This window comes from Betta splendens, chromosome 15, assembly GCF_900634795.4.
Source record: "Betta splendens chromosome 15, fBetSpl5.4, whole genome shotgun sequence".
Lineage (NCBI taxonomy): Eukaryota > Metazoa > Chordata > Actinopteri > Anabantiformes > Osphronemidae > Betta > Betta splendens.
This window is the reverse complement of record NC_040895.2, coordinates 8,413,310-8,431,353: the sequence shown is the minus strand read 5'-3', so window position 1 is coordinate 8,431,353 and position 18,044 is coordinate 8,413,310. Positions and strand designations below refer to the sequence as shown.

Genomic DNA, 18,044 nt, shown 5'->3' with positions numbered 1-18,044 from the left:
CAAGCCAAAATTGCAGTTCGGTATCTGAAAATCCAGAGCTTCGAAATCTGAACGTGGCAAACTTTGCTCTGGGTGAAAAAAAGCAAAAACAAGCACAGGAGAGTATCAGAAGTATTATTGCTGAGTGTCCCATTTGCTACATTACCTGACGTGATACTGATTCGTCTTTGTGGCATTATTGACTAGTCGTAGTCGCTTCATAGAAGCTTCAGATTAGAGTAGTCATAAAACTATCTGAGGTGATGCTGAATGGATGAGGCTGCCTGTAACCTGGATGTGACTCCATATGAGCAGCTTTGGTTTGGGGATGTACAGTAGTTTCACACACTTACTGTATGTGTGGAAAAAAAATAGCTTATTTCCTTCTGAAAATGTTTATGGTTAAAGCTCAGAAAACTATTTTTCATATAATTACAAGGATTAAAATGGAAAGAGGCCAAATTATGACAGCAGCATGATAAGACTAGATTCTTGGCCCTGCTTTCATGTATCCTAATATGATTTATTATTTAAAGCATATACTTAGTTCTCAAGGAATAATGGGGAGCGGGAGAGAAGCAAAACAATAAACAGCACAAGCGTTTTGAACTGTCAATCTGAAGTAGCCCAAGGGAGGAAAACAAAACTGGGGGAAAGATTTCAGATGAAACTGGAGAGTGAAAACAGCCGATGTCTATCTAAAAGTTCCTCTGGGACATTAACTTTCCCGAGCAGGCCTTTAGTTTGAACTCTGAATAACTTGGAGGTCTAGTTGGTTAGCGGGAGCAGAAATGTGCCGGCGCAGATTAACCCGCGAGGTCTCTGCTAAACGTTATTAGTGCGGACGCGTGGAGGCGAATAATAAAGATAAGGTTCAGAGCGGAGCGGCTGACGCGGGTCCCGTCGCCGCACGCGTTTTAATTACATCACACGGCAGAGTGTGTGGATTGCAACGCAACGACGAAGCACATTTGTACTTTTAACTATTTGTTTCCCTTTTTAAAAATCTCCCAAACTTTACTGAAGTTCTCTTTGGTTTCTGTACAAACCGCCCTCGTATCCCCTCAACGTTGCATCACATGATGCCCACAAGGTGTGTGGAAATAAATGATGTATTTACGCAGCCTGTGATGAGGAGGGAGGCTGAATAAAATCCCCGGTCCAGTAAAATACGCCGAGCTTCATGAATGACTGCATTGATCCAACGTTGCTGTTATTTTGCCACGTGCCTCATTTTCTCTTAAGCCTGTAAGAAACGCACAAAGATGAGCATTGTGATCCATGCTCCACACGCAGGAAGGAACCGAGGCCTTCGAGCAAGGACTTTACCTTTGCGTTGATTCACTGAGAGCAAGTTCTGCTGAGCACGTTTCTATGGATTAATGAACTATTATTAAGAAACGCGCTGATATTTGTTTGGAGTAAACCACCAGAAACAAGCAATAAGGGAACGTCCACGGAGGCTTCACGACAGTTGATTCAGCTTGTTGCATTTCCACGTGATCATTCATCTCTGAACAGACCACTGACTTGTGCAGCACCAGGGCAAATAGACAATTTCCTTGTCAGATTGATACAACTTTTTTTTTCTTCCTTTGGAGTCCGTCTGCTACGGTAGGTGGGTAATTACTGTCATTGATTAATAATCCTCGGCCAGCCCATAATAATCAGTCCCACATGTGCCTGGGCCTCTTAAAAGAAAGGCTCATTTGCCACTGGGATTCACAGCCTAAACTGCTTAGTGGGATGTAATGGGGAGCAATTTTCTTGTCTTGAGCATTAGGACGAGGCTGCGATGGGTTAGAGGATCCCGGTCGTTTTCCATTGCCTCAGCTCATCAAATCCCAAACAAGGAAACCTCTGATTTCAGATTTACTTCTCCTGTCCCAGCGGGCTGTGGGAGCTTTCAGAGCACAAGGAAGTGCTTTATTGCTTTACTAGTATCAGACGTGAAGAGCAATTTCTCCATTTGTTACAAAAATAACACAGTTGACCAGCGTAAGCCTCTGTTGAATGAAATACAATACGCGACGGGTGCTATCTTTAAATAACACTTAAGACTTGGAGAACAGCGCGAGATCAAGAGAAGCCGGTTGAATTCGCAGTTTGATGGATGACTGAGCCGCTGCTGCACACGACTGCCGCAGCTCCAGCACCACGCCAAGCCCAAATCCCCAGAATTTAATTAAAAGCAAAGTCGGTTCGGCGTTCATCTGGGTTTCAACCCGCCCGCTTCCCATTATGCGCTTCCGGAGTGGGAGGTCCCAGAAGAAGGAGCGCCGTTCTCCCGGAGATGTGCGCGTGTTTACAGAACGATGCAGCCTGACGCCCGGGCCGAGCCGGAGGAGAAACGCGGGGCTTTGCCAGGATGCAGGCGGTAAATGGTCCATCTGTCGGCGTTCTTGTCGCTCTTGGAGGCGCGGACGAGCCGCCATCTGCAGGCGTGCGTCAGCGCGGGCGATTCTGCATTCTATGAGAATGGGAGTCTGCATGTGCTGCAGAGGCCTGCGGAGTCCTCCACGCATCATTTGGGCCTATTTATCAGTAGTAATGCACATTTTTTAGCTTTTAAAATGTTTTTAGAAATCTGACATTTAACATATAACGGCTTTCAAAATGGTTCCACCACCCACCTCCATCAATTACCATTACGCTGCATCTCCCCTGAATGGCACCGGGCTGTTTGCTGAAGTTATTAATTTGATTAGACAAAAATCAAAATCATTTTATGTCAATTTTAATTATTTTATGCATTTAGCATTATCTGGCAGAGCTACATTTGCATAACATTAACTTTTAATTAAACTAATAAAATGTGCCATTTCACTGCAGGCTTTTAACCTTTGTGCAACGCCTACATTTAGCATCCCAGAATTTAGGGAAATTCAAAACTGTGAAAATTGTCTGCAGTCTTGTTTGTTTACTTTCTTCAGTCGTGAGGGGGAGGACAGACTTTTATTTCAGATTTCATAAACTGAATAAACAGTTCATGGCAGTCGTGGCAGCTTTATAATGTGCGTGTAGGTGGAACAAATAAGTCAGAGATGGAGATTAATGAAAAAAGAACATAATATAAGAACAGTGGATAGATTTTGGTGACGAGTATGATCTCTCGGAACGGAAAAAGTCAAGTTGCTGTCAGTTCCCGAGCGCAGACGAGTGAGTGAGACGGCGCCGATGGCGGCGGCGATCGGAGTGGGAAGATAAGACGTCGATAGCGGCTGGGAGCAAAGATAGCTCTAATATGAAATAACATCACGTTGGAAGAAGAACTGACTGTTCCCAGTGAAGAACTACACAATCTATAACAAGTTATCAGCGCAGAGAAGGTGTTTTGCCCAGAGATAATTACAATAACAGTACCCGGTGGCGACGTGATTGCTCCCAGGTGACATTTCAGGTTATTAAATTGTCACACCGCGCCCTGTTGTGGCTGCGCAAACACTTGAACCGGCTGCCCACAAGACTGACTCACAGTTTATCTGCTCCATTTGTTTGACATCTTTACGACACACCGCATTAACACAACCTAATTTCATCGGGGCCTCAATGTCTTCTCTTGGCTGTCTCGCAGAAATCCTTCGGGGTGAGGTTAGGACTGTTGGGACGTTTGTCTCCATCGCGTTACACCACCAAGTGACACCACCCCCCCCCCCCATCGTGTCAAGTTTGCGAGAGAAGAATATGGTGAGGAGCTTCGCAAGTGACACATAAATTAGCTTTCAGCGTTATCCTGTAAAAGTCGCTGGGTCCTGGGAGGAGGTGACACGCGTTGACACGCAGAGTCGCATCACAACACATTGCGAGGAACAGGAGGCAGAACGGAGCGCAGTCGAAGTCCCGAACGCTTATGGTGCGACAGTGAGAGTTATGTGATGCAATGAGAAAATAAATCAGGAGTTAAAAAAAAATGTATCTAGCGAATTAAGGAACTAATAGCTCCCTTAATGTCTTTGTTTGTGTGCGGATGACACTTCCATCCAGACATACAAGCACCAATCACAATAATTATCCTCCTAATAACAACTCCCCAATTATTACAAATGACTTGTTCAAAACTAATAAATTAGGATTAAATGTTTTTATTTTCCACAATAAAAGCCCGGCACTTGTGTTTCAGCAATCAATGACTCCAGGCCTTGTGTTCAAGTAGACGTGTGTGTGCGTCCATTCATGTTGTTTATGTTTGGATCCAAATGTCATAGGAGCCGTGTCTTTAGTTCCAACCCCTGCATGGCTTCAGCTTGGAATGAATTAGACTATGAAACCATATTGATTCACGCCGCATAGTCCAACGTCCCACAGTTTTGTGTTTACCACTAAATCCTAATGTTCACTAACTGTCAGCTAACGTAGCCTTTATGGCGGCAGCTTTTATTAGAGCGTTCCCCTGCAAGGCACCAACGAGCACATTACAGGAAACAAACAGAGAACCGGAGAAATAAATAACATTAATTACTGATACTCACATCTTGCAGGGAGATCGTAGCCGCAGGTGATCTTGGCTTTGCCGATTTCACAGCCGTTTAGTGAGCGACACTCATCATAGAGGCAGGTCCCCGCCGCTTTGTGTATGCAGAAGTCAACTGAAACAGACGCGGAAAAGAGAAGTAAGGCCGACCTGAGAGATAATTATGAAAGCAGCGCCCGGCGGCGGACCTGATTGCCACTGGGCGCCTGAGGAGCAACACACAAAAGCAGCCGCAAAGACACATCCCAACAAGCTGAGCTAATTAGTAGTTAGTGTGATTTACCATGTCAAAACAAACAAGCATTTACAGGAATACGACTGTAAGGAAGCAGGAAAAAAAAATCACATTTGATTCTGGTTACTGCAATCCACCTTCTCAAATGATGGCCGTGGCGCTGTGTCTGCTCTCTGTAGGGAGACTGGCTCTGCCATAGTGTACTGCGCCTGTTGCTGGTAAATATTGACGAGCTTAGGAATGAAATTAGCTGGGCCGGGATCTAATAACGCCTCCACACTTAGTGAAAATGAGACTGTTCTTCCTGTAATCCCTCTCCACTGTCAACAGCGATATACAGTCAGATCATTAACGGTATTTTCTGCCCTGTGGTGGGAATCTTATATCTGTCCTGCTCCATGTGGCGAGCTTGTTACGATATGGATCTGTGCTCCGATTCTGTCGCGCTCCCTGTTGATGTGTGTGTCCTGGTTCTACCTCGGGCCCCCCGCTCCCCCCTAAGGTTTTAATTTTACCGGGTTAAGGCCGCGATACACTTGATTGATGGCACATCTTACACAAGAAGGCAGAGAGATAGAAATCCACATTATCCGTCTCTGAAAGCCTGACATCCCTCCAAGAGCTTGTTATCAATCACACTGAAACATCATAAAATCCTTCTCAAGTTGTCCTGTAAAAATCCTCACAAGGCATTAGAAGATAACACAGCCAGCAGAGGACGGGAGCACTTGGACAAAGCCACATATTCCTGCTTTGGTTTCTGTATGTAAACACGTCTTCCAATAGTGAGAACAAGCTTCACACTAGACTGATCCATCAAAGCTGAGAGAGAACCTGTGTTTCCATATTTGCAAAAGATGAAAGGACTAAGGAGCAGATTAAAATAAAATCAATTTCTGATAAAAGACCAAATGTAACTAATCATTATCTAATCACCATATTTATCTGTAAAGTCACAATTATTCACGTACAGAGGCAGAAAAACTGGCGGGAGCAGATTTGGTAATAAGCTTCAAAAATGTACTTTGCTTCACATCATCAACACAGACAAAAGGTCTTTTGATGAAGGATGGTCCTTTTTCTGAGCTCCTTTCAATTTCTCAGGGATGAGTCAACGGCAACAGCTGGGCGGAAGATTTTCCAGCTCTATCAATCATATTTAATGGACTGAGGGACAGGCGGTTGACGGAGACGAATCCTGATGGCTTTTGGAAAAAGTAACGCGAGTCCGACAGTGATGGGGATGTGAGGGGGGATCGCGCCGGTGACAGCGGGAGCTACTTAACACAACACAGAGCGCGGCTGTTTGTGAGCTCGCAACTTTTCTATTATCCACTGTGCAAACAAGATTGTCCGTGATTATCAGCGGCGCTTATTTGCATCATAATTGCTTCTTAACATCTCGCATGAGTTGCTAAATGCACAGGCTGAATAGGAAGCTCAGGGACTATTAGTATCCTTCTTATTTATGTGCATTTTATTGCTGCGGGTCCAGAGAACGAAACCCGAAGCTGCTGTGTTTATTACGGCAGTTAAACGTGTTCACCTGATGATGCATCTGCATCACAGCAGTGTCAGGCCACGCAGCGGCTTTTAGTATTAGCATCTAGTCTCTGGATGGGAAATCTGCGTCAAAAAGTCTTAATATTTGATCACGCTTGCATGAAAACCATTTGTTCAGTGTGTTTTTTTTTATTTGCTTTTAATTTTATGAGCCTAAGAGACAGTTCAGGTTCTGCCTCGAGTCAACTGGTTCGTTCTTAATTCAGTGTTCAAAAACAAAGCTGTCAACCTGCTACTGTGTCTAATGAGAGCACTATAGTACGTGTTCTCCAACACTTTACCATAATCAAGAAGTGAAATCCATTTAAAAAGCCACGGCTTTGTGGACTGATCCATATGACTGATATTTATGTCTCTATTGATGTATTATACTGTGAAATCACTGGACTGAGCTGTAGCTGTAGCTGTAGCTGTAGCAGGAGAGCACCCACAGTGCTTTACTGGAACAGGTGCAAAGTAAACTATTCTGTTTTCTGTGGTCATATGGTGTCAGCGTGGGTAAAAATGTTCCTCCAGTCTGCAGCCTTCCTCCGGGAGTCCGCCCTCCCTGGACACCCCCCCCCCCCATCACCGTGATGCCCGGCCGCTCTCACCTACAAGCACCTTGGGAGCCGGGAAAGCGAGCGCTGTGTTTCATCTCACATCTGAAGAATGAGATCGCAGATAATAGTTTTAGCTTCCATTTCACTGCTCCTCCTGTTTGCAATTGCATAAGCCGGTGCGAGCGCGATGCCCCGCTTCCACCGAGTGTGTTGCCGTGCATCTAATACCGGAGGGTCCCTGCAAGCCTGGAAACCTGCTCACGGTGCCAGTAAACAGAGAAGGAGATGCTGAACCGATCTGGCTGATAGCCAGAATCTTGGATGCTACCGCTACAGATTTAATTTACCTGCTTTACTTAGACTGCTTCACGGAATGGGAGGTGCACAGCAAATGCATTGTGGGTAATACCGTATGTGCGCCTTTTTCTGTGCGCTTGAGAAAGAGGTTCCGCCGCGGCCATAGAGTGCTTTGTAATATCAACTGCAGAGAGAACTGATTCACCGTCAAAACCCACGAGTGCGAATCTATTTTTTGGCTGTAAAATGGCAACTGAGAGCTGATCTGAGGAGCAAGAAGCAACCAGAGCCACGTGCAATCTGTCCGTCCATTCATCCTCCCAGCATTCAGCATCATTCCCAACGCACTGCATTATGCGACAGCTGCGACCCTCAGTCGCTCATTAGCGAAAAACAGAGTCGATGCTCCTGTTCATTTCAGGGAGGAGGTCGATCGGCTCAGTCATCAACCACATGTTGAATGTGGTGATCACAAGTGTCATGTGATTGTCTCTTAATATCATTTGTAGTTATGACATGAAAATTCATAAAATGAACGTTTGCAGCTCCACGGTCCAGCTCAATAGGAAATGCATTCCATTTGTCATAATGCATCGCCCCATGGGTTTAAGTAGCTTCCGATGGTCCTCTGATGCCATTACGTCTCGCTCCCCGTTCCATTATACTTAGACAAACTAATCCCATTCACGGCACCTGCATCACACCAGTGGATTCAAAGCTCTCTCTTTCTCCTTGCTCTCAGCCTGAGTCACATGTCGGCCAGAAGCCCCGAGATGAACATGTGCTCAGCTCAGCTGTGTGATGCACAATCAGCGGCGCCTGGTGCAATATTTCAAGCCCTCTGTTAAGACTTCTTTATGGAGGACATTTCATTTAACAGGCTTAATATTCAGGCGGCAGCATCTGCTTCTGTCCACCCCACTGCTGGGCTCCCTCAACCCCGGGTGAAAAATATAACACTTAATACCTCATCTATCTCTCCTTGCAGCCCTGCCACCGCTTAAGGCTGGGCCTATGTGGGACAAAACATTTATTCATCTTCTCTGAGTGCCTTGCTCAGAGAAAGCTTCCCTGAGCATCCACTCCAGCAAGTCTGCACAGCTAATGAAGATAACTGTGAGTGGTGGCTGGACGGCATCCCTCTGAACTCATAATGGGAACAAGGAGAGAGCGGGAGACAAAGGGGGACACATATTGAGAGAGACAAAAGAGACGAGTGAGTGTGTGTGTGTGTGTGTGTGTGTGTGTGTGTGTGTGTGTGTGTGTGTGTGTGTGTGTCCGTCTAGAGGAGTTTGAATTAGTTACTCAGCTCTAACCTTGGCTCCTGCCATTGTTGAAGACACCTCTGCCTCGTCCTCTCAAGGCTCCGTTCCCACATGCATTAAGAGACTCGGCAAAGCTCTGCTTACTCTCCCCGGGCTTCTCCCAGGTAGCCCCGAAAACCAAGAGCCTTCAATCGCTCCCTCAGACACGATGAATACCTGCTCTGCTCTCATTACAATACCCTGCTTTTCAGAAATAGTGTCAGCAGCAATTTTCTCTCCTAATTATTTTCCGCTCCTCTGAGGGTTGGGTTCAGGACTGGAGCCAGAGGAAGGGGGGGGGGGGGGCTGATTTGTACCTGGCAGCACACACAGTCTTAATATCAGCCTGTAACACAACAGAGGGGGGGTGGGTGGACAGACGTTTTCATCGAGGTGGGCCTGAACTTCTGCGCGCCTACGTGGGCATTTCCCGCTGATCCACCGAGATCCCAACAGCAAGACTTCTTGTGGGCAGGTCAGGAAAAAGGAATCAAAACTTTTATCAATAGCGTCTCGCACCGAGAGTTGCAGTTTCAACACAAAGCCAGAGAGATCCCTGAAACTATTAAGCAGTATATTCCCCCTCGCCTATTTTTTTGTGGTATCCATGGCAACAACATTTCCTCTCCTCCTCGCAGCACTTTCAGAGCTGCACACCGATCAAAGCCGCTCCACAATTCCGCCTCTGTGATTTACGACACCATTTTCTACTCAACTAATTTCACTGAAGGAGATAATGACATGGATTAGTTGCTTATCAAGTGCCAATCAGAGATCTGGCTGAAGTAAATGTCAGGTGGGATACGTTCAAGGCACTGTGGTTACTCCCTTGTGATAGTGGATTATGTGTCCTAATCACAGCAAATTTGGATGCAACAGGAGCCAAAGCGAGCTTTAACCAAGGTCCCAGGAAGGCGGCCATAATCTCCATTTCACCTACAACACCCAGGTAAACAGGGGATTGAGACTAATAGAATTCCAGACACCGATGTTACTCCTCGACGTGCAATAAAATGCCTCAGGATTACATGAGTCACAATTCCCCTGACAGCGCTATGAAGAGTTAGCAGGAACCCGAGATGACACGATCACCGGTTCAACAATGACATGGTGTGAAACCCAGCTGCTACTCTTACACTTCAGCCCAACTTTACTGGTTAGTCAGGGAACTGCTACGAAGCAGGCGGCACGGTGGTGCGGTGGGTAGCACTGTCGCCTCACAGCGAGAAGGTTCTGGGTTGGATTCCCGGAGGCGGCTCCTGTGTGGAGTTTGCACGTTCTCCCCGTGTTTGCGTGGGTTCTCCAGCTTCCTCCCACAGTCCAAAGACGTGCATTAGGTTGATTGGCTTCTCTCCATTGCCCGTAGGTGTGAGTGTGTGAGTGAATGGTTTTCTGTCTATATGTTGCCCTGCGATGGACTGGTGACCTGTCCAGGGTGTACCCTGCCTCTCGCCCGTAGCCAGCTGGGATAGGCTCCAGCACCCCCGTGACCCCGCACTAGGGAGTAAGCGGTTAAGAAAATGGATGGATGGATGCTACGAAGCAACACACTCCTCCGCCTCGACTGGAACAAAACACGGGCCGAATCAATAATGCGGTGGTTTGAGTCCGATTCAAAAGCGCGGCTGACGGTTCACCATGTTTAAGGACGCGACCTGCTGGTGTAACGGGAGACCCTCAGCCAACAGGCCTGTAAATCTTCAGCTGGAGCAACTGTAGACGGCTGCACTGTAAACCTCCGACCTCCAGATGCCTCTCGCTTTACAAGTAGCAGGGGGGTTTGTGCAGAAGCCAGAAAATGGATTCCATTTACAAATCATAAAACTAACGGACACTGCAGGTCAAGAAGACTGCGTGGTTCTAAGATCTTATGACACAGTCGGCACTAAATACAAGCACTTCTGACATTACTGGTCTTTAACTCACATGCAGATTCGCCGTCTGCCGGGAATCCAACCGACGACCCCGCGACTGTTGGACGACCGCTCCACCTCCTGACCCACACTCTGAGCCTGTCGTTCCCAGGGCTGCAGGAAGGCCAGGTTCTATTACGGCGGCTCGTGTGACGCTGCCTTTGGGAACCTGGAGGCCGACAGCTGCGGACGCGCCGGTGCCGGACCCCGGCCGTGCGGGGACCAGGCGGCGGCCTGCGCGTTTAAAGGTGTTGTTTTAGCGGCGCCGCCGTGTTGCTGCAGGGTCCTCCGTCGGACGCAGCGGAGTCTCCCTGTCCTGTGGACAACCTGATGCGCCGTCTGCATTCTTCACTTGACACCACACGGGGATTCTTGCTCTTAACAGCATCTCCAGGCGCCTCAGCGGCACTTTCTGGAGTCACATGAATGTTTTTCTAGCGTAAAGAGCAACCTTGACCCCTTTTGAACCACGAATCCAAACCCAAAGTGAGCCCAGACACTTATTATCCACAGACGCAATAATGAGCCTCACTTCAAACTCTGTGGCCATTTCGGTGACAAACTGTACGGCGCCGACAGCACGTGGGGCATCGACAGGCGATTATCCAAATGAGGTGTGACACGCGGCCCGGTGTGGTTTCCTGGGCGCTCGCGTAGTTTGCATGACTCAGCGATAACGACAGGCGGACACGCGGCGCAGGGCTCCCCGCTCCAACCAAAGCTCTCCTCGTGTGCTACTGAAACGTGGACGCAGCCAATCGACCGAAGGCTTCTGGTGCATCGTCGTGGAGCTAATGTGACAACGTCTGAATATCACAGGCAGAGACAGAGACCTGTCTCCCTTCCACTAATGATTCCAGATCCCAAAGCCTCGTCCTCGTTCCTGGCTGAGAGGTGCCCCCATAATCACAGATAAACACCAAGCTCCTCTTACAGCTTTCTCTCCCTCCTTCAATATCACACTCATTTTTCACCTTTGACTCCTCATCCAGTCTCTTATTACAAACAAGCACTCTGTCAATGTGGCTATTATCGCCTCGTCTCCTAGGTTAGATTACCTTTGGCACCCCAGCTTTACTATTACTGCCACGGGAAAGGCAGGGAGTGGAGAGGCAGTGTCAGTGCGGTGGGAGAGACTCTCAGATCTTTTCCCTCCAGCAAAATCAATCTGAAGCGCGCGCGCGCGTGCACGGCCGCGCGAGCCGGCGTCGGTAAATGAAAACTCCCGTCGCACGGTGGGAACTCCCCCTTCGTGTGTGCATCAGGTCGTGATTGACTACGAAGTCTAATTGGTTAAAAGACCAAACGCATTCCCGTTGGTTCTTTAGGTTCATGGCAGGAATCCAACAAAGAACGACGGCAAAAAAAACAGAGATTCCGACGTCGAACAGAGGTTTCACAAAGCCGAGCGTCTCTTTCACGAACCCCCCTGCGCTAGAAAGCATCTCCTATCATTGAACTTGTCACTTATCTCAGTGGGTGAGGAGAAAATCCGCTGCCAGAAAGGTTGGAATAAAATGTACCTCCCCAATTAAAGAATAATCCTGATGCTGACCACTAATGGTTCCCTCTGGACTCGATCAAGAGGAAGAACCAGGTGTGAATTATTGATTAGATACATCATGTTTTACCCTTAATGGAGACCTAACTCCTCCATCAGTGCCGCCTTATGGAGTGTTGGGTGTTGTTAGGGGGAGTTCAACATTATACCGAGAGTCACATCTATGTCGTCAAACGTCTGCAGCCCTAAGATGAGGTCATATTCAGAAACATTACGACGCTCGCTTTCGCCCAGACATAAATAAATGTCGCCTCCTGGAAAAAAATGGCCTTCTTTGATAAGTCAGGTTAATAAGGAACACACTAATGTTGGGAAAACACAACCCCGGGAGCAGCTCCCGGGCAATTTCATCATAAATGACTTCCCTGCACAGAGTTCATCTCTGAGGCACCCTGGAGAGTCTGCTGCAGGATGGGAACCTGGCTAGAGGTGCGAGTGGGAACAGAGGCACTCTGTGCATATAGCGCTCCAAGAAGCCACTACAGCAGACAAATGCATGTAATTATTGAGCAATCTGAACAGCCAGCTTTAAGGCTGGTGAGGAGAGAAAGCGAGCGTGGCTGCTCGCTCGCCCGCTCGCGCTCCTGAATCTCCAGGCCAAACTCTCTGGCAAGTCTGTAATTGCGGAAATGAAGAAAGATGGAGCCATTCAACGAAAGGCCACTGCTTTGGATTAAAATGCATGAACAGCTGTTGCCATTATGCATGGTTCTTTGGGTTTGCTGGTGCAAGGCACTTCTTCAACAAAGCCCACAGCCTCGTACAATACATTAACATTTGCAAAGCAGCGCACGCGCCGTGTCAAAACCAGAGAGAGCTGCGACGTGTAAAAAGGTCATGTCGCAGTTTTGCATTTTTTATTGTTATCTTTTATTTACCTGTGGAAATATAAACGCGGTTGTCGTACAAACTCCTGTCCAATTGCAACAAATAAAAGATGAGACTGGGAGCATTATGTCGTGAGTGAGAGCCAGGCAGCTTAATAGAGAGCTGCAGCAATAAACAATAAAAAGGCTGTTTCCCATTTGGTAGCATCAGCCAAACACAGACATACAGCGATGAAGCTTGGGCAGCGTTCACGTGTTTTTATAATTACTAGAACGATCAAAGTGTCTTTGCTGACGTCAGAAGGATTGTGGGTCCTTGGTGGATAGTGGTATTCTCTAGCTCCTGGGGTAATAACCAGCACATGGCTCGTCACTGATAACTACCACTGCACTCATCATCAATCCTTTTTTTCATTTTTTCAGCCCTGCACACTGGGTCAGTCGGCTGCAGCCTCTCAATTTCTGAGATATTTTCGTCACGAGGGTTATTTGCAACAAGACGCAGCCGAATCGGGTCGATACCTGTCTGTGATAAGAACTAAAGCCGGGCCCGTTTTAATTGGAGAGCAGCGTACGAGCCGGCGTCTTGGTTCTGTCAAATTAAATGGGTCCGTGTTACAGTGCGAGACACACTCAGAGGCAGAAAGTTACAAAATAAGATCCACACTACAAGACAATTTCAATAAACAGACATTAAAGACGGGACTAGAGTGATGCAAACGGTCTGGTCGTTTCATGCCTTCGATATATTTAATGCTTTAAACAAACATGATAAGCATGACTCTGAAGTCTGTCTGTAACGATACAAAGGAAGACGAGAGTAAAGATTACACCTTAAAATCAATACAATTACAGGGAAGTGTTTTTCTTTTTATCTCACAGATGATTACCACCGTTCTCTAGATAATTAACCATTTTCCATTTTGGCGGAACTGTAAACAAGATGATTAAAAAGAAGTGAAAATGGGATAAAATCATTGGAAAATGACTCATTGGCACAAAATTATTGTCTTTTGATAATTTTCAAGTAAATATATTTTGGGAGGGAGTGAATTTTAGACTCAACTGATTTGTGTGTTAACTTTAGACGTATGAGAGGCGACGCCGACTTTAAAGTTTAAATTAAAAATGGATTGAATTCTCAAGTGTTATTCACTAATGGCACTGATTGCGTTTGCTTCAGAAGACAAACACAGAATTATGGAGATTCCCTTAACTGTAGCCTGTAATTCAGGGTAATCAAGCACTTGTCAGAAAACGCCCCGGTGTGCTGCGGCGCTGTAAAATCATTAGCCTTATGGGGCTCAAGGCAAACAAAGGCTCGCGGGCCGCCGGGGCCACAGCTTGCGACGGCCAGGGTGCAGGAATCCTCTGCAGTGATTTATCTGACAGGGCCCTGACAACTTTCTTGCAGAATCCCAAAGTGTGCCATCTATTAATTGAGCCCGTGTCAGCGCAGGGGAGATTAAGCGTCTACAGCTGCCCACTGAAACCTCTTCCCCGGGCCCAGCTGTGAGACACAAATCAAAGGCCCGGGCGCCGAGAGCGGCCGGCGCGGCGCGGAGGCCCGCCTCCACACAAACACAAAGCTCAGCACTAGTGTCCGGCCGTGATTAACTGGTGGCGAGACGTCTCCAGCACCGTGCCTGATCATTGCTAACCAAACCTGATAAATCATGACACTTAGCTGGTGAATCGGATCGATGCTAATGAATTGGGTAATAGGAAAATAGTCCATTTGCTTTAATGATTTACTACAGGCAGAACGTGATTAGAACTGTTCCCCTACTGGTCTGCGGAGGCAGCGGAGCCGGACGCGCTACTCCCCGTCCTTCACGGACGATCTCCCCGGGCTCCGTTCCTCCAAAAAGCCCGACACCGACCTCTGTTAAGGGCCCATCGTCCTCCCACTGTCTCGACCAGGGAAAAGCCCCGTGTGGTCTCGGTGCTTGAGCAGTGGCCGCGGCCCGGCTCCGGTGCGGAGCTCCTCGCTGCAGAGCCCAGGATTAGCAGAAATAGGGCTTTAATAATTATACCGTCATGATTCCAGGCCTTTCCTGCTGGTCCTTTTAATTAAGTAGATAATTTTTCTCTGGGGACGACCAGCTTCACATACTTACCGGCTGCAGCGACTTCCAAAAGTACGCGGACCCCTTTTTGCACACTTTGTGTGGCCGATTAATATTTATTTCAATCACATCTAGTGTGGCTATAATCAGAGTCCATCTCATTATAAGTGATTATAATAAGATGACAGGAACCAGACACCTACATTTGTGCACAAATTATTGAAAGGTAGACGCTGTCATGACGTCATTTTTTCTCACCTGGGACTAAGCAGAGTGAATATCAGGTCAAAAAGCACAATGGTGTCCATTATAGAAATACAGTGCCTGAAATAAAAGTGAAATGGAAGAAGTTTGTTTCAAACTTCCCAGCGTCAGCAGTGGTTTAGCCCCTAGCTTGAGGCTGACCAGAAGCGTTCAGCCCAGGCAGAGCTGGAATGGCTTCAGGACAGGTCTCTGACCGTCCTTCAGAGGCTTAAACCCCATAGAACATCTGTGGAGAGCCCTGAAGATGGCAGTTCACAGATGCTGCCCATCCAGCGGGACAAAGAGCGACACGAACTGTCGGATAAAATGGGAGGGACCAGCTGGCGAAGAGGCTCGCGCTGCAGAATAAAGGTTATGAATGCTGATTGAATGTTTGGATTTTTAATAATAAAGACGACGTTAGTTGGCGGCGGTGGGTTAATGAGAGCGCTGAAGCGTCGTCCTCGTCTGCCCCACGTTAATGCTCCGTCAGAGATACGGGGGGGGGAAGTCTTGAAAGGCAGTGGGATCTGCCGTCACCGGCGCCTTTGTGAGTGACAGTGACAAGTCCAATAACGAGGGAAATGCCCCGTCACTCCTCCATTCAACCTCATCACTGGAGGGACGGACGCTGAGCTCGCTCTGGAGAGGCTTTATTATTCAGATGGAACACAGTAATGGCCTCTTGACAGCATCCAGATAACTGCTTGTTCACAGCTTGGCTCACGACCAGTCAATTTCGGACCCCCCCCCCAAAAAAATTCATGCGTCCAGAAAATCTGAATGGAATCACGTCAGGGAGTAGAGAAACAGGAATTCGATTTGGAGACTCCTCCCTTATCTCCCCTAGCAAAACAGCCCGATGACTCAACATTAGCTCTTATTGGCCTCCGTCCAAATGTGTAAAGTACACAACAGCGCATGGTCAAGACGCTACAGTTCTGAGACAACAGAGGAGACACGGCTGCATTTACACAGCATCCACTTTACGGAAAAATATCACCTCACTCACTTTCGGTGAGGCAAACAGGCAGGGGATCAGTTACTGAGGCTTTGATGGAAGCCACTGACCTTCCGCGGATGATATGTGGACTTACAATACAGTGCACTGTCACCTCGGAGAACATTCGTTATCAATTCCGACTTTGAAGCTCTCAGGTCAGCATATATGTCATCCACGCGGCGAAGCGGCACTGATGGATGTTAAAAGAATTACCGGCTTCATTCTTTGTTTTGGGGGAAATCTGATGGTTTCCTTAAAGCCTCTTAAGCAGGTTATGATCCATTTTTCATATTCCATACCAAGGCAGGATATACTGGATCCTTTTATGGCATAATTGCTGATTCCATTAAAGGAGAGATTAGGATATTATTAAAATCAGATTATTTTGCATATCGGCTAACCAAGACTGTGCTGAAAAAATAAGACACACAAGGGAAAGAAAAAAAAAAGAAACTGGAAACACTGATTAGCTGCTTTATCGCAGTGTAATGTGGAAATTCCAGTGCGTTGCACTTTTTTTTTTAAGTGTCTTATTCTTTGTTGCTAATATAGAAAGTTGCTGAGTCTGGCACACGCGGGCAGAGCTGCGTCTCGGTAGCAGGTCGAGGCTCCTCCAGCAGAACAGCGGCTTCAAAGTCTACGTCCTCAAACCTGGAATCTGAGCTTTTCCCAAGTGGCTTGAAAGGATTTCTGAAAGGAGCTGCTTCCACAAAAACAGCTGAATGCAAATGTTTGGGACTAAATGAGTTACCTGACATCGTGGCTGTGGCTGTGGGTCATTACTACATGCCAATGAAACACAACCTGGAATGAAACAGCGGGACGACGCTTGTAGCTTCACGTGAACTGCCATGTGCTGATCAATGGGAGCTCTGAGCAGAACCATCAGAGTTCTTCAGCAAGCCCTTCCTGGATGGGCAGGTCTCCAGGTAAACTTTGCTCCTCTGCAGAGACATTAAACGACTCCACACAATGACAGAGACTCGGCGAGGCTCGGGCTGCGGAGATGTCAGCTGTGATGTTAATTAGTCAGTGTGAACGCGAGCCCGGCAATAACACTTTGCACACATGCCAGAGAACTGAAAGGCTGATCCCACCATCCTCTGCTTGGGCTGCGTCAGGACGGGCCTGATATGAAGCCGCCGCAGCCGAGGAAGCAACCAAGTACTTACTTCACACAAAGTTCGATGAAACAGAGCTCAGTTCACGGCTGCGGTTGCAACCAAGCGGCCAAAGGCTAAAAGAACCGAGTGAACAAACCAAACCACAAGGCGAAGGCGCCTGCTTTGTTTTTCTTCCTGGACGACTGCAGTGCTTTGGTTTATACATGCGTCGAGGATGTTAATATTTATGGCTGCAATTTGTTTTATATATTTCTCTGAGGAAAAAGGACCAAAAAAAAGTGCAGGAAATGCTCCACGACATAAAAATAACTGTCAGTTTCGCTAGCGACAGATGACAGCAGGCTTTACAACCGTGCTGAAAATGCAAATGAAGCATTTGAAGTGTTACCATCAATTATTTGTGTAACATTTATTTTTTATCTGGATCAGTTTTTCTTTCTCCAGCGCTGAGCGCAGCCAGTGTTTATTACTTATCTATGCATGCATTGTCGAGAGGAAATCGATATAGAAATATGATATATTTGTTCAACATGAGTTGGCCAAATTGATGTTGTTGAAACTAAGGCAAACTGGCATGAAATGAGACTCTTCATTTACTATTCTACAAGTACAGAGCAACTACTTCAACACTATGCAGGCCTGTAGCAGCTTGATCTCCCAGGTCACATGTGTGCATATATCCACATAGACAAATACATTATCAAATCCATATTAAACTCAGCTGGCTACTGGACACACGTGACCGTAGGTGCAGTCACGCATCTACACTGTCCCCAGTTAACCTTCACCTCTGGAAATCACCTCCACGCAAACCAAACCGATAGAACACACAATAACTTTGTGGAACATTTGTGAACAAGGTCCAGGAGCACGGAGTCAAAAGCCAAACAAGAAGGAACAAGTGTTACCGGCT

At 47.1% G+C, this 18,044-nt stretch overlaps 1 protein-coding gene across 7 annotated transcripts in view; it reads right to left on the bottom strand.

Moving 5' to 3' along the window:
- macrod2 (mono-ADP ribosylhydrolase 2) overlaps positions 1-18,044 on the bottom strand; it is a 292,993-nt gene that overhangs the window by 167,954 nt on the left and 106,995 nt on the right. For all 7 annotated transcript variants that reach the window (XM_055502342.1, XM_029175396.2, XM_055502341.1 and 4 more), the window contains exon 5: positions 4,449-4,565. In XM_055502342.1, the coding sequence (XP_055358317.1) occupies positions 4,449-4,565 (117 nt within the window). The remainder of the gene's footprint in view (positions 1-4,448; positions 4,566-18,044) is intronic.